The sequence below is a fragment of the Nothoprocta perdicaria genome, unplaced genomic scaffold (assembly GCF_003342845.1).
Source record: "Nothoprocta perdicaria isolate Ctin4 unplaced genomic scaffold, notPer1 scaffold_0, whole genome shotgun sequence".
NCBI lineage: Eukaryota > Metazoa > Chordata > Aves > Tinamiformes > Tinamidae > Nothoprocta > Nothoprocta perdicaria.
The window spans coordinates 14,863,309-14,877,587 of NW_020454092.1; the positions used below are offsets into that span (position 1 = coordinate 14,863,309).

General features: G+C 48.8%; 1 protein-coding gene and 1 long non-coding RNA gene across 3 annotated transcripts in view; both read left to right on the forward strand.

Moving 5' to 3' along the window:
- The window catches only part of LOC112942973, a 14,152-nt gene extending 8,246 nt beyond the window's left edge, over positions 1–5,906 (forward strand). For both annotated transcript variants that reach the window (XR_003248507.1, XR_003248512.1), the window contains 2 exons: positions 2,435–2,550; positions 5,774–5,906. This is a non-coding gene — a long non-coding RNA (uncharacterized LOC112942973). The remainder of the gene's footprint in view (positions 1–2,434; positions 2,551–5,773) is intronic.
- Positions 5,907–13,042: 7,136 nt separating this feature from the next.
- FOXE3 (forkhead box E3) lies at positions 13,043–14,023 on the forward strand. The gene has a single exon (XM_026034354.1). The coding sequence runs from the start codon at positions 13,127–13,129 to the stop codon at positions 14,021–14,023; it is 897 nt and encodes a 298-aa protein (XP_025890139.1). The 5' UTR covers positions 13,043–13,126.
- The last annotated feature ends 256 nt before the right edge of the window (positions 14,024–14,279 follow it).

Below are 14,279 nucleotides of genomic sequence, written 5' to 3' on the forward strand. Positions count from 1 at the left end.
ACTGAGCCCACCAAGATGCTCTGTGCCCATACAGGGATCCAGGATGCTGCTGGGGACTAACAAATTTTTCATTTCTCTTGTGCAGACCAGACAGGTCCCCCGGATTGCCCAGCATTCTTGACCCAGTTTGGACCCCAAGCAAAGGCAAAAAGGGGGTCTCGGGGCAAGGATCAGGTCCCCAGGGAGCCATCCCTAGGGTTTGATACCTGTGCAGCCACAGGTGCTGTACAGACACAGGCAGGATGCTCCCAGGGAGGAGGTGCTGGTGTGAAATGAGGAAACATGTGTTGTCAGCAGGGATGAGGGCTGCAAAGCTGCTGCATGAAGCCTCCCTGTGGATTCTGCTGCTGAACTATTTATTTAAGAAAAAAAATATTATCATTTCCGACGCTGGCAGCATGGGTTGTATCAGTCAGTGTATCAAAGATGTGGTTTTAATGCACTTTCCTCCACTTAAATGTTATTTACCTTCTCCTTCAGGCAATTGAATTTAAGAAAACTCTGGTTGCACAGGTTTTGTTGAGCAAATGTGCCCCTCTGCATACAGTTCCCAGGAGGAGCCAGCTCTGCAGAAACTCTGGGAGCTGTCACTTCAGTGCATCACTGGGATGGGCTGAATGGATTACCCGGCTCTGCATCGTCTGCTGTTTTAGCTGCCTCAAAGCAGTGGGAAGCCAGGAATAAACCCCCGAGGTTCCTTTGAGCGCTGCAATTTCTGGAGCCTGGGGTCAGACAACTGTTATTGTAGCTAAAGGTGTTTAACCCCAATTGATTTTGACAAGCCCTATTAGCAGATCCCCCAATTACTTATTGGGTTTTGAGAGGAAAGTTGTCAGTTTGAGGCTCGGTGGACTAACCTGAGTGCTGCTGATGGAATGAAATGGGTCCCAAACCTGTCTCTGCAGCAAATGGGAAAATCCTCATCTGTCTTCAACACCAGGATGTCAGAGTCTGACCTGGGTGATAATGGGCTGGAATTGGCTGTTCCTATGGTGGTGTGTTAGGATATGAGGCACAGGATGGGTCATTCCCTGCAAAGTGTGGAGCATCCTTGGGATATCCCTTGCTTGGGGTTGGAGCCCAGGTGACCTGTTTGCAGAGTGCCTGGCTGCCTTGGGAAACAGCCCAGGAGATTTGATGGAAAGTGGCAGAGAGTGCCTGGAAAATTGCCCAGGGCAGGCTTAGAGTCATATCTGCTCCCCATCAAAACTGCTCTGTCCTTCATCTGGATACCAGCTTGTGGAGAAGGGAAGTGAGGATTTCTGGCACCAGCGGCAGATCGCAGGAGAACAGAGGTTGTTCCACACCTTTGCATGCACAAATCCCGAGTTCACCACCAACGGGACTGGATTTAGAGCCCTAACGCCCCAAGGGATGGAGCCCTAACTGCATAGACCAGATAGCCGCCTGGAGACTTGTCTGCAAGGAGTATTGGACAGTAACGACTTTGGGGCTCACATCCCAAAGGTGGCTGTGAATAACTGGAAAGGAATGGGAGTTATGTACCTAAATAGCCTTAAAAGGTCTGGATATTAACTACACTGATGGTTTTTTTTTTAATGCCCAAACTTAAGGAATGAAAGCACCATCTAGCTGAGGAAATGATTTTATCAGAGAAATAAGATTTTAATGAAGTGCTGCTTTACTGTGCAGGGTGAAGTAGGGGTTTGGCAGGTAGCAACAGTTTGTGACCCGTTCTGGAGGAGAGAAATACGGCCGTTGTATGTTGTAAATACAGCAGTGCCCCAAAGCTGCTGTTGGGCAGCAAAACTAACAGTACCTTGGAAGACCGGCAACTTTTGCACTTTTGTTGTTCAGTGATTGGAGTCGCTTGCAGAAAAGCAAACAAACAGCGTGATTCCTTTAATTCAGAGCTCTTGGGGGCTCTCGGTTGTTCTACATCCAACTGGTGTTTTACATGGCTGTGAGACTTCAAGTCCTCTAGGATGTTTTGTAACAAGCACTTTACAACATGCAAATATATGAAATGCAACAGTCACAAACTATATGCCGAGCCAAAGAAAAACACTATTTTTTTTTGCTAGCATTGGAAAACTAATGCACCTAAAAATACTGCAGACACAGGAGTGACTACACTATTTATAACTAATTCACTTATTCACTTATATAATGTTAGAGGACAGGTTTAGGAGCTTTCTATTTAGGGGAGGGGAAATCCTAGTTAATGAGCAGTTTATTGTTTCTTAATTTTGACAGCAATTCATAACCCAATTCATTTTGGGTAATCTGCATTGAATGCACTCATTGCTGATGTAGTGTCTCTAAAAAATTTTTGTTTTCAAAATAAAAAGTAAAAGTTTCCAAGTAAACTGGGGCACTTAAATGGCAAATATTTCTTTCAAATTGTTTTTTAAGACAAATTTCCTAGTTCCAAGGGTCTTTTGTTTTTATTATTGCAATATTTTTGACTTAGCCTCCAAGAGAAACTCGGATGTTGGAGAAGGACACTAACTGCTGGAAAACTCATCAGGGATGACTTTGGCCATTGATTTCCTGAGTGACTTTGGTCAAGTCATGTAATGTCTAAAGGTAAGAGGGCCTTTGTTCTAATTTTTGTTGATTGTTATTCATTTGGAAACCTGTCTTTGTGACCTATGAGCTGCCAGGACTGGCCCATTTCTTTTCAATTCTGGTTTTGCTGACCTTCCTGGGGGTTCAAGAGTAGACAGGGTGTCCTATGAGAGGGTCACCGCTGTCCTTCCTCCCTCCCTCTATTAATGCCCAAGTGAAATGAGGGCATAGAGAAAGAAAGGAAAAGCTGTAGCTGGTTCATTGGGGAGCTCAGGTCATGGCATCTGGAGATTCCAAAGCCCTCAAGTGTTCTCCCTTCCTAGACTCAGAAGTTGCTCTTCTGTTCCCAACTCTTGGCTGAGAAGCAATGCGAGTATTTGCTATCATATCACTGACTTCCCTGTAGCTCAGTGCTGGTCTGAATGGGGCCCTTAGTCACCTGCAATGCTGCATCTTAAGCCTATCTCTTCCCTCCCTGTCTTTGTGATATTTAGCGTAGCAATGATAGTGATGATACCGATATCAAAAATTCCCAGTTTTGAGTTGGGAGGGCCGTGGGCTAGAAACAAATTACTTTCCCACTAGGGAAAGATCATCTGTGAAATTTCATGGATAGCTTTCCTGCTCACTAAATGCCCCCTTCCCCTGGCTTTTTTTTAGTGTGTGTGTGTGTGTAATTGCGTGTCAGACCAAGTGCACTCAGAATGCAAGCAGGGTTTGATACAAGGAGAGTGAAATGAGATAATCCATGTTTTCATCATTCATAGGCCTCTCTTTTCACAGGCCGTGGGCCGTACTTTATTAGGCTGAGCAGCTCTGGGCCTGCAAGAAAGACGAGGCCTTTCTCATCCGTATGAGAATAGTGCAGTGAATGGATTCCAAGTGTTTACTCAGCATTTGTCTAGTGGTTTATCAAAGGAATGAGGAGGAGGTGCCGACAGATCTTTTGTCCCACTGATGTGTTATGACAATGTTCCATGAATATGCAGAATGGCAGAAGGGATTAGAGCCAGTACAATTCCCCTCGGGCATTTTTTTTTTTTTTTTTTTTGCCTGGGATGTTCAGAGGTTTAAGGGTGACCTGTTCACAGTCAGGGCACAAAACACCAGATTTTCCTGTAGATAGGGGTGTAAAAATCCCACACTTGTCCAAAGCTGTTAGCATCTGACTCGAAGGTTGAGCTGTCTTAGTCACTAGCTGCTCTCTATAATAAAGTTTCAGCTGGCAGGAACTGCCTGGCTCAAAGCTTTGTATTTCAGGAGACATAGGCAGATACAGGGGCATAATTGAAACCTGAGTCAATTGGTGCCACGTGAAGCCCAGGCCAGTGGTGAAGTGGCAGTTTCTTTCCAGTGTCCCATTCTGGGGCAGGTTGGCAGCTTGCAGGAGTGTTCCCTATGTATATAAGGAGACTTTGGTTCCTCCATGGGTGTGTATTAGAAGGATGTGAGATGTGCTCAGTATTGATCTGATTCTGCTCCCATCCAAGTGAACAAAGATGTGACAGCTGAGAGCTGTCAAAACCACATAAAATCTCCCTCTCACCACTCGGAAGAAAGCATTGCAAAGCCTCTTACAATCTTGTTGTATGTGGATAGATATAAACAGCTTGTTGAGGTCCCTTTTGGTACATATGTAAACACAAAAAGCCATAATCAGTTAATACATTTTGATGCAATTATCCTAAATTCATCTTCTACCCAATAGCCCCGTGAGAGCAGCTGGCAAAGGCTCTGGTGCCTGTGCTCGGTCTTTCCCGGGTGACACATGGCATGTGCTACACTTTCTCTTCAAGGAGGGTAGTAGTTGGTCTCAGCTTTGGTGTAGAAGTGACAGCCTCTCTCCAGAGACCAGCAGCCCTTTGCTGACCAGATGCTGATGTACCTCCTCTGTGGAGTCTGGTCAACAACAAATTGTGCTCCTGGCAGCTGATAATCAAAGACCTGTAGACCTTGGGTGTGTAGCTCAGATCAGTCAAATTCTTCAGAGTGGCTTAAAAAGAAACAGGGTGTTTTTTCCCTTTCTGCCTGCTTTTACCATCACCAGTAACAGTGAATCTTTCTTTGCTCTGTGGTGTGTGTGTGTAGTAGTAGGTTAGAGTTTTCATCTTTTGTTTTTCAATCAGGACACCTCAGCCATGCTGTAAGTTAAATCTGAATAAACCCTTCCCTCTGAGATCACTGTGGTGAAAGTATGGAGGTTGGCAGCTCTGGGAAGTAAACCATCCTCTCTCCCACAGGACACTTGCAGCAAGGACATCTGGTGGTAGCAGCAGTCTTCCATCTTTTGCTCATTTTGGGGTGCCAGAATTTTACTGACTGTTGGAAACTTTGGATTTCTGGCATCCTTTTCCTTAGCAGGGGGAGTAAGCAGCAGGAGAACAGTGGCTACCAGTCCCTGTTTTTTGTAGGTCTACCATGCAAAACCAACAAAACCTGTTTGCAGCATGTTAGTTCTGCTGCTGAAAATGTTAGAGTGCTGCTGGCTGCTTGCCATGATTTTCCCTTAACTTTCAGCCCTGTTAAATCTCATATCCTCAGTGTCAATGTACTGTTGATCTTGAACTCAAGAAGTTTCTTCTGGTTTCCACTCTGCCTTGAAGTTGTTTGTGCCTCTTAGGACCACTTTTTGTTGCTATTGTTTTTTTGGGGTTTTTTTAACTCTTGCAGGATGCAAGTGCCTAACTCCAAATGTTTGGCTAGGTATTGGCTACCTAAATTATTCTTACAAACCTGGCCCAGACTCTTTACACTGAAATAATGTTGGTAAGAGCCTACCTCCTTGTTTGCACTCCCAGACAAACTCCTCAGTTCCTACGTATCTCCCTGTGCCTCAGTTCCTTCCTCTCTATGGTGGAGGACAAGTTCATGCTCTTTTAGTTGCTGAAGGTCTTAGGCCTTTCAAGATATCCTATGCCTACTGAGAAAGACACAAGCCAGTAAAATCTGTGCAATGTTTGTGTTCTTCATGCTTGGTAGAAAGAAAAATAGATGATATTTGATCATCTGGGTGAATCTTGAAGCCTATGAGTTGCTTGGAAAGGAAAAGGGATCAACAGTTACTGTTTTGTCTCCTGTCTTCTCTTTAACTTGCAGAAATCTCTAACAAACCTCCTCCTGTTACCTCCTGGATACCAACAATTGCTGCTTTCTAGCTAGTGCTTTCATGCTATTTCTAAGAGTTTCTTTCTCTAAACCTTAGTACCTGGGGACAAATCCATAATTTCCTTCTCTCTCCTAGGCTGGCATTAGGACACATCTCAAAGCTTTCCTGGATGCATTTAATTTATCTGTTCTGCAAGGACAAATATCTGCTTGGTCATGCTGGGGAGAGAAACCCCTCACTCCTCACATCTTGAATTTCTGGTCTCAGCTGACCTGCTGTCTGCTAAGCTCTCTCCTCTCAAACAGGCAATACTGTCCATGCTGGCCAAGCTGCTCTGCAAAGAGTGCAAGATATCTACTTGAGGCGTAGGCACCGAACAGATGAATGAGTGTTGGCTTTCATGTACCTGGGGGAAAAGAAGGTGAATTGAGTACCAACGACTTGCCTGCAATGAAGGGTGGGGGAAGCTATGTGCTGTTTTACCACGGATCTTTCATTCGTGAAACACCACAACTCTACCACCATATTCCTATTACACAGCTAAATAATGAGGGTTCAGAGGAAAAGGAAAACTAGGCCCATGAAATACAGTGAGTGACTCAAGCAACATCATGTGCAGTAGGAAAAGCTTCCAAAGATGCTAATTAAATGCATCTGTAAATAACATTATTATGTCTCTTGTTTCTATCATAAGATGTTTGAATTCTGGTCCTGCTTGTGCCACTGGTTTGCTGCTTTACTCCAGATGGGTTGGTCCTTTATGTTCCACTTGCTACTTCCATTTGAAAAAGGGGGACCTTTCTCCAAGAACTTATTGTATTGGGGGTTCTAAATGAAGGATGTTTAAGGTGGATGTCATGTGATCTCTGATCTGTGTTTATGGGCCCTCCTTGAAGCTGAGATCTGGCCTTGGCTGCACTCTTTCAGGGCAAACTTGTAAGTCAATGTCCTTTTCTGTACTGATGCTGTTGAGGAATCTGGATTGGAGCCAGTTTTCAAGTCCTCAACCATTCACCTCCCACATTGTACACAAGATTTCATTTCCATTTGGAGTTGGCCTTACCTCTGGACTTCAATTCATAGATGGATTCTGAGATTGCTTCAGCTTGCTTCTTTAGTAAAAGTCCATGGTCCTCCAAAAATCCTTTGTCATGAGTCCATTGTCCAGGCTATAATGTGCCTAAAGCTGGCAACATGACCAGACTACGAGGACCAAGAGTGCTGTCTGAGTCCACACTTCCTTGAATATACCTTGGTACTGGCTTAGGTGCTACCCTTGTGTGAGCCATAAGATATGCGTGGGTTTCTGCTGTGAGATCGAATCAACAGTGTGAGGTTTAAAGGCTGAGCTGGGGTTTCTTAGCATGGAACCTGGTTTACAGGACAGTTGTGAGACCTGCAGGCTCACAGAGAGAAAGCCAAGAAAGAGGCATGAGAGGTGTGTGAAGCCCAAGCAGATGCCAAGATGTTCCACAGCCCTCTCATTTTGGGAGAGTTTGGAGGGTGCAAGAGAATGCAAATTCCTTGGAACCAGTCTCCTTAGTTAACAGGACTGGTCCAAAAATCCTGCTGCCTGGCTTTGACTGTTTCTCATCAAAAGAGAAGCAATTCAGCAAGATCCTGATCTTGACTAGCTATGATCCATCCCTACTCATGTTCAAGAGTGCCCTGTTCACTGGGGTACTGCTAGGCTAGGAAGAGAAGTGATGCTGTGTAGTCCTCCAGAGTGACTCCTCCTGAGCAAGCAGAGATGGATGAGCAGCAAATGTATTTCCTGGGCACACAGAGCTCTGACAGAACGAGATGAGGAGCTGAAGGCTGCTGCTGGCTGCTTACTTGCACTAACCCTGCTGTGATATGGAGGTGCCACCTCAGATTAAGCACCCCAATATGCACAGCACTTCCTCAATGGCATGTGGAGAAGAGTTTACTATATGTATGTGAACCTCAGAAGCAAGGAACCATCTGGGTTGGTTCGCTCAGTCTCAAGTAGCACCAGGCAGAGATGATTTTGGCTAGGAGGCATGTGAAACAACACTGTGATTCACAGTTGTCTGGTCTGCTTAGGGTCTGAATCATTTCTCTTGCTTTATCACGAGGAAAGGATGTGATAAACTCACTGGTCTGCTGTGGCTGGAGACCCTTTTCCTACAACATGTGCTCTTGAAAGACATTGCAAGAAATTTCGGTTACCAGTCATCTATGAAGTGAGGCAGAGATGGTCTCCACAACTTGCCTGAGCATAGACAGGTGGAGATGTGTCCCCTTTCTGGGTAGGAAGCAAGGAAGAGCCTGGGCCTTCCTCCCACCTCTGGAGAGCATAAAGGAGCTGTCTTATCCCTAAACTTTGTGCTCAGCCTGCACAGACAGGAGAGGCTTGACAGAGGTGCCTGGCGAGCTGAAGAGATTAAAGATCTTTTGTTTCAAAAGCATTTAAGCAGTGCAGGTTAAGAAAAAAAAAAAAAAAAAAAGGCGGCCTGTCTGCAGGAAGATTGGAGTGAAGGTACGAGACAGAGGGACACAGAGGGAAATTTTCCCTGACAAGGGGAGTGCTCCTTGCCTAAGGGGAGGGAAAAGGCCATTATGTTCAGAGTGAATGAAATTGCTCCTGGCAGGAGCATTAAACAGAGGTGGGGGCGGGGGGAGACAGAGAACAGGTAGTCAGCCAGCAAGGTGGGATTTTAACCATCTGCTTGGACTTGCAGCTAATCAATCAGGCAGCTATAGGAGAGTGATAAATAAGCAAGGAAGAGGGAGAAGACTGTAGTGAAAAGTTTATCCTGGAGTCCAGGACGTTTAGGTGCTAGTCCCCTGATTTCATTGGAAAGTGCAAGGTGGATTTGGGGGCTTGATGGAGCTGTCATGTAGACATGGTCTGTAAAACAAAACTTTTCTCATATATGGCAGCTAGCTGGAGCACTGGAGGAAAGGCACGAGTGGGGCAGAGGAAGGGTTTTTGGAAGTGGGGGGTTAATGTGTGGGGTCAGGGAGAAGAACATAAATTGGGAATTACAGGAAACTGGTTGGAGAATGGCAATTTTCCCTTAGGGGGAATCTAATTCTTGCTACTGGCTCACCCCACAATGAACCCTGGAGCCAGGGACCTGACTGCTTCTTTATGTGTTGAAAGCAACAAAATTCCATGGGGAGGCTCTAGGAATGACCCTCAGAGCATGACCTGCTGGGCACTGCACTCTGATCACCTGCCTCAGATCCTCTGAAGAAACTCAAATACGGTCAATGGTCATCAACACTGTGTTGCAGAGAGACTGTTTATATAAGGAGCAGAACTGGAGGTGATAGGAAAACAAGGGGACCAAGGTGCTTTTGGAGGAAGTTTTCTTACAGAGTAGGTCCTTGCTGTCTTGGTGTGATGGTTTCTTTCACTGTGTCCATGTGCTGCGTAGCCTGAATCCTCTCGGTGATGGGGAGGATGGACTGCTCTGAGGTCAGGGGCTTAGACTGTGGTTACTGGGCTGTTAAGTTTGTGCCCTGCTCTGAGTAGCTCCTTGGTAGGTCAGGTTTGCCAGGAGATGTTCTTTGGAATCTGGCTTGTGATTGGGGTATAATGATCATAAAGGTCCCTTTGAGTTTTTAGAATACTTTCATTGCTTTATGTAAATAAATATTTAAATGTTCCTTGCACAGTCCCGCACATGACTGAGATTTGCTCTTTGCAACTTGTTGAAGCTACTGGGCAGGACTGCTGAGCCACCAGGGAAAGGCACTGGCTCAGCCTGTCCTTTGGGTTTGGTCTTTTTGAAATCTTGGGTTTGGGCTATGAGGGATAGAGCTAGGACGTAAAGAGGGTTGGTGGTTTTTTTTTCCCTGGGGAAAGGAGAAAAAAAATTATTCTGCAAATTTTCAGGCTTCTCTTGATTTAGGAAGCTCCAAACAAAATTCACAGAAGTAAAGTCTCCAAAATTCCAGAGTTTTGCTTCTGAATCATGGTTCTCAATTGCTTAAGTCTCTTATACATTTTTCTCTTGAGAATATTACTTGGTGTAAACAGATAACAATAGTTTTAGTAATAATAACAAAGTTTGTTCTTCCCATCCCCTTTATCTCCTGGTGACTAAAACAAAACTTCACTATTTTTAAATCGAAGTTAAATTTGGTTGGAAAATCTTGACCAGTTGTAATGAAAAGGAAATCCTCACCAAGGTGATGGTGTTCAAGTTTCTTCCCTTGTGAATCTTTCCCTGCTGTTCCTTAGTCTGGTGAATGCTGCTTAACTAGTCTTTTTAGAGAGAGAGAGGAAAAAGAAAGAAAATAAGCCCAGATAAAAATCAAATGCATCATCTGAAGCAGCATCTCCCTGAGGCTGCGCGACCCCTGCTCTTCTGTGCAGGCTATTAGGATGAACTAATGCACAAGACAGCAGACACTGGCAAAAATTATGCATATTTAGCAAATATGATTTATTCCCTCTTCACTGCTTCTTTAAAGAGAGATACAGATTGCATTATTTTGCTAGCCGTCTTTATTATCATCTTCCAGACTTCTTGTAGAAGATCCCAGGCAGGAGGAGCACCTTGAGTGATAGAACATCTGTGGGAATTGGCATCTGTCTTGTTTGGCTTTCATTGTTCAACAGTAAAACTCAGTTTGCTTCCTGCCTGTGTCCTCCTGCCTGCCTCCATCCTGCTGTTTTCTCCCTCTGTCAAAACTAGTCTGACATCTGGGTCTTAATCCTGCAAAGCTGAGTGCCATTTGCATGGTCCCATCCACTTTAACTACTCGCCAGCTGGAATCTCAGCCTGCCTTAGAGCCAGAACTTCTCCCTCTGTCCATATAAAGTTACATGAGATCAGGGCTTAGGACTCTAAACCCTTCATGCAGCTTTGTATCCCGCTGTCCACGTGAGACCTCTCTTCCTTAGGTAGATGTGATTTGAGATGCAGGTAGCTCTAGGCAGAGCGATACTGCTGAGTTTGCTTTTCAATTTCTTTTCTGATATCTATGTCAAGATAAAAGGAGAAAGTGATTGATAAGTGCATTTCTTTTTTATATGTGTGTTTCTGGGGTTGAATGAGAAAAGAAGTTCTTCCTTCCCATCCAGGAACCCCTCTACCTCATGAGCTGATTCTTGCTAGATCATAAAAGACACAAATTTCTGGCTCTGAGTGCAAATTGCGCCAGCTAGTGCCTGCAGAGCAGGTTTCTACCTCCTCTACCCAGTAGCTTCCCTTTCTGCTTCACTGAGTGTTTTTAATGCTGATTCCCTTCACCTTTGTGGGGGTCTGTCCTGCCACTGTCTCCAGCATCTGGAAAAGTCCTCTAGCTGGAGGAAAATAGCCAACATTCGGACACCAACTTGATTTAAATGTACACTCTAGGGAGATAAATGAATCTTCACTTTTTTCCCCTCAGTTCTCCCAAGGTCCTGCCATGCTCTTGGTTTGCTTTCCTCCTTGAAGAGCTGTGCTTTCTGTTTTATATAAGCCAAAATAATGATAATAGAGAAGTGCACCTTCTACTAAAAATCTGTTAGTGTTTGTGATGAGCTCCTGACTGCATTTCACCCTTTATCACTTTCCTACCTGTGCTCCAGCCAACATCTAAGGTCCCAGTGCCCCTCTGTTGGTTCTCCTCACTTGACAAAAGAGAAACTGATGTGGGTTTTATACAAACATTTCCAGCTGCTCTGAGGGAGGCCAAGACTGGACCCTCTTTACACTCCCACTTCTCTGCCTATGCCCTAAAGAGACCAGACAATGAGCCACAAGTGCCCACAGGAAAAATAGGAACAAAAACACGTGCATGGATGCAAATGAGGGAGCAAGTGATGGTGTGGAGTAATATAATCTCAATTATTATTTGAACTATAAAATAAAAAGGATGGGAAAGGCTTAAATGAAAGGGATGGAGTGTCTTTTTCAGAAGACTTTTGGGGTCAAGAAGGAAAAGAGGAGGATGAGACAATCTGGACAAGATATTTAATTGTGACTGCAGAGAAGGGCTCTCATCCTGCTCTGCTATTGGAAATAGTTTCAACCAAGTGATGGGTTTGATAGCTGTGATTTTTATTCATCAGACACCACATCCATGATGTGACATTCACACCTATCTCATCAGGAGCATGACATGGGCATGTACCTACATATGAAAGGTGCCCTGTGTAATTAAAAGCACTCCCAGCTTGTCTAGGCCATCCGAACACCCTGGCTTTCCTAGCTCCTGGGGCTGTGCTCTGCACGGGCATCACGCTTCGCTTTCAGGGAGTGCTCAGCTGCAATGGGAGAGGATGAAGTGAAAGCCCTTGGCTTCCAACAGCAAATGGGACACAACAAAATCAAAGGGAAACCTTTGCTGAAACCTACTAGGGCTTTCCCAGTGCAGTGTATTCCTCCTGCCTCTGCCCTGGGGTTAGTCCCTCTGCAGTGGAACTGTCCTCTTTCCCCTGACATCCCCCAAAAGCTATCATATTCCCGCACCCTCGGGCACCCGCTGGGGAGGTACCTGTGGGCAGCCCCCATGAGGTTTCCTTCTGCAAGGGGTCCCGCCTGGCTGCAAACTAACTAATCCTTTGGGTTGCTTTGGCTGGAGAAACTCCTGGCTCTTCCCAGCTGCTCCATCCTTCCCCGATGGGGCTGCGCCTGAGCGGTTTTCCCAGGGAGAAAGAAAAAAAGAAAAGAGGAAAGAAAAGATAATAACGAAATCAAAGCTCTGCCGGGGCCCCGGGAGGAGCCTACCTGGTTTTCTGTTCGAGGGTGGGTGGGAGGTGAAGCTCACCCTGGTTTGCCCCCTGGAATTTTCTTTTTAAATATTTTTTTCTCCTCGGAGCAAATCCCCGCCCGCACCTGGGAGCGGAGCCGGCCGCCGCGCTCGCACCCCGGGACCTCCCCCGCAGGGGAAGGGCCCCCTCTGGGGGGGTGGCTGCAAAATTAAGCCCAAAGAGCGCACGGGGGGCTCCCCTGGGGAGCAGGGACGCCCGCCCCGAGGGCCCCAAGCCCCGGAGCGGCCCCTGGGAGCGCCCGGCCGGCGGGGAGGGAGTGGGGCCGGTGGGCCGGGCCTCCGCACGCCCCCCAGGGCGCCCGGGCGCCCTATATATTGCCGAGCAGCTACGGGTCGAGCTTCCCGTCGCCGGGAGCTGCCGTGGCTTCTACCCCCCTTTTTCCCCCCCCATCCCTCTCCCCACCCCCACTTTCCCCTCCCCTCGGGGGGGATCTTTTTCCCGCTGGCACCCTCTCCCCCCACCTCCGAGGAGGAGGAAGGCGCGGGCCGTCTATGAACGCGCCCGGCTTCCCCTTCGCGCGCGGCATGTGCGCGCTGCCCGCCCCGGCCAGCCCCGGCTCCCCCGGCCCGGCGCGGGGCTCGCCCCCGGCCGCGGAGCCGCTGCCCGTGAAGCCGGAGCCGCGCGGGGCCGCCGGGACCCCCCCGCCGCCGCCGCCCGCCGAGGAGCCGCTGCCCGCGGGCGGCGGTCGCCGGAGGAAGCGGCCGGTGCAGCGGGGCAAGCCGCCCTACTCCTACATCGCCCTCATCGCCATGGCCATCGCCAACGCGGCCGAGAGGAAGCTCACGCTGGGCGGCATCTACAAGTTCATCACGGAGCGCTTCCCCTTCTACCGCGAGAACCCCAAGAAGTGGCAGAACAGCATCCGCCACAACCTCACGCTCAACGACTGCTTCGTGAAGATCCCCCGCGAGCCGGGCCACCCGGGCAAGGGCAACTACTGGACGCTGGACCCGGCCGCCGAGGACATGTTCGACAACGGGAGCTTCCTGCGCCGCCGCAAGCGCTTCAAGCGCACCGACATCACCACGTACCCCGGCTACATGCAGAACTCCAGCGCCTTCACGCCGCCGCCCGCGGGCCGCCCCGTGGCACCCGCTGGCCCCTACCCCAACACCCTCTGCTCGCCCGGCTACAGCACCCAGCTCTCGGGTGCCGTCTTCCACCCGTACGCACCCGGCGCGCCACCCACGGTGCCCGCGCAGCACCCGCGCATGTTCAGCATCGACAGCCTCATCAGCGGGCAGCTGCAGCCCTCTCCGCCCGCCGAGCTGGGCCCCCCGGCGCTGCCTCTGCCCGGGCCTGAGCTGGCGCCCGCCTGCTCCGTGGGCGCCGCAGAGGCTCCGTGTTTCCAAGCGCAGCCCGTGAGCCCCGGCCTGCTGGGCAGGGCGGGCGCCAACGCCTTGGCCTACCCTTACGCCGCCTCGCCGCCGCAGCTGCCCGTGGCGCAGGGCAGCTACTCGCCGGGCAGCCCGCAGCTCTACGGGGCTCCCAGCAGACTGGCGCTGCCGGCCATGCGGCCTGCGGCCTGCGCCGAGCACGGCGAGCAGCTCCTGGGCCTCGCCGCCTCCCCGCTCGGCCAGTTCGGCTCCGGCAACGCCTATGGGCGCCAGCCCAGCTTCCCCGCCGGCCTCGAGCGCTACATGTGACGGGGGCGGCTCTCGTGGACCTCCGACACTGAGGGGACGTTTGAGGACGCAGCTGATGGGCAAAAAGCCACCCTGGGCCACGGGCAGGGGGGACCTGTGTGACCTCTGCTCCTTCCCAGACACTTTTGGACTGGAGATAACGTGATTTCCTCTTGCGCTGGCTCCTCGCCCCACCGGGGCCACGCTGGGATGGCTGGGAAAGCACCTGGGCTTTGGTTTCGGGAGGTAGGTGCGAGGCATCGCGCCCGGGAGCCCA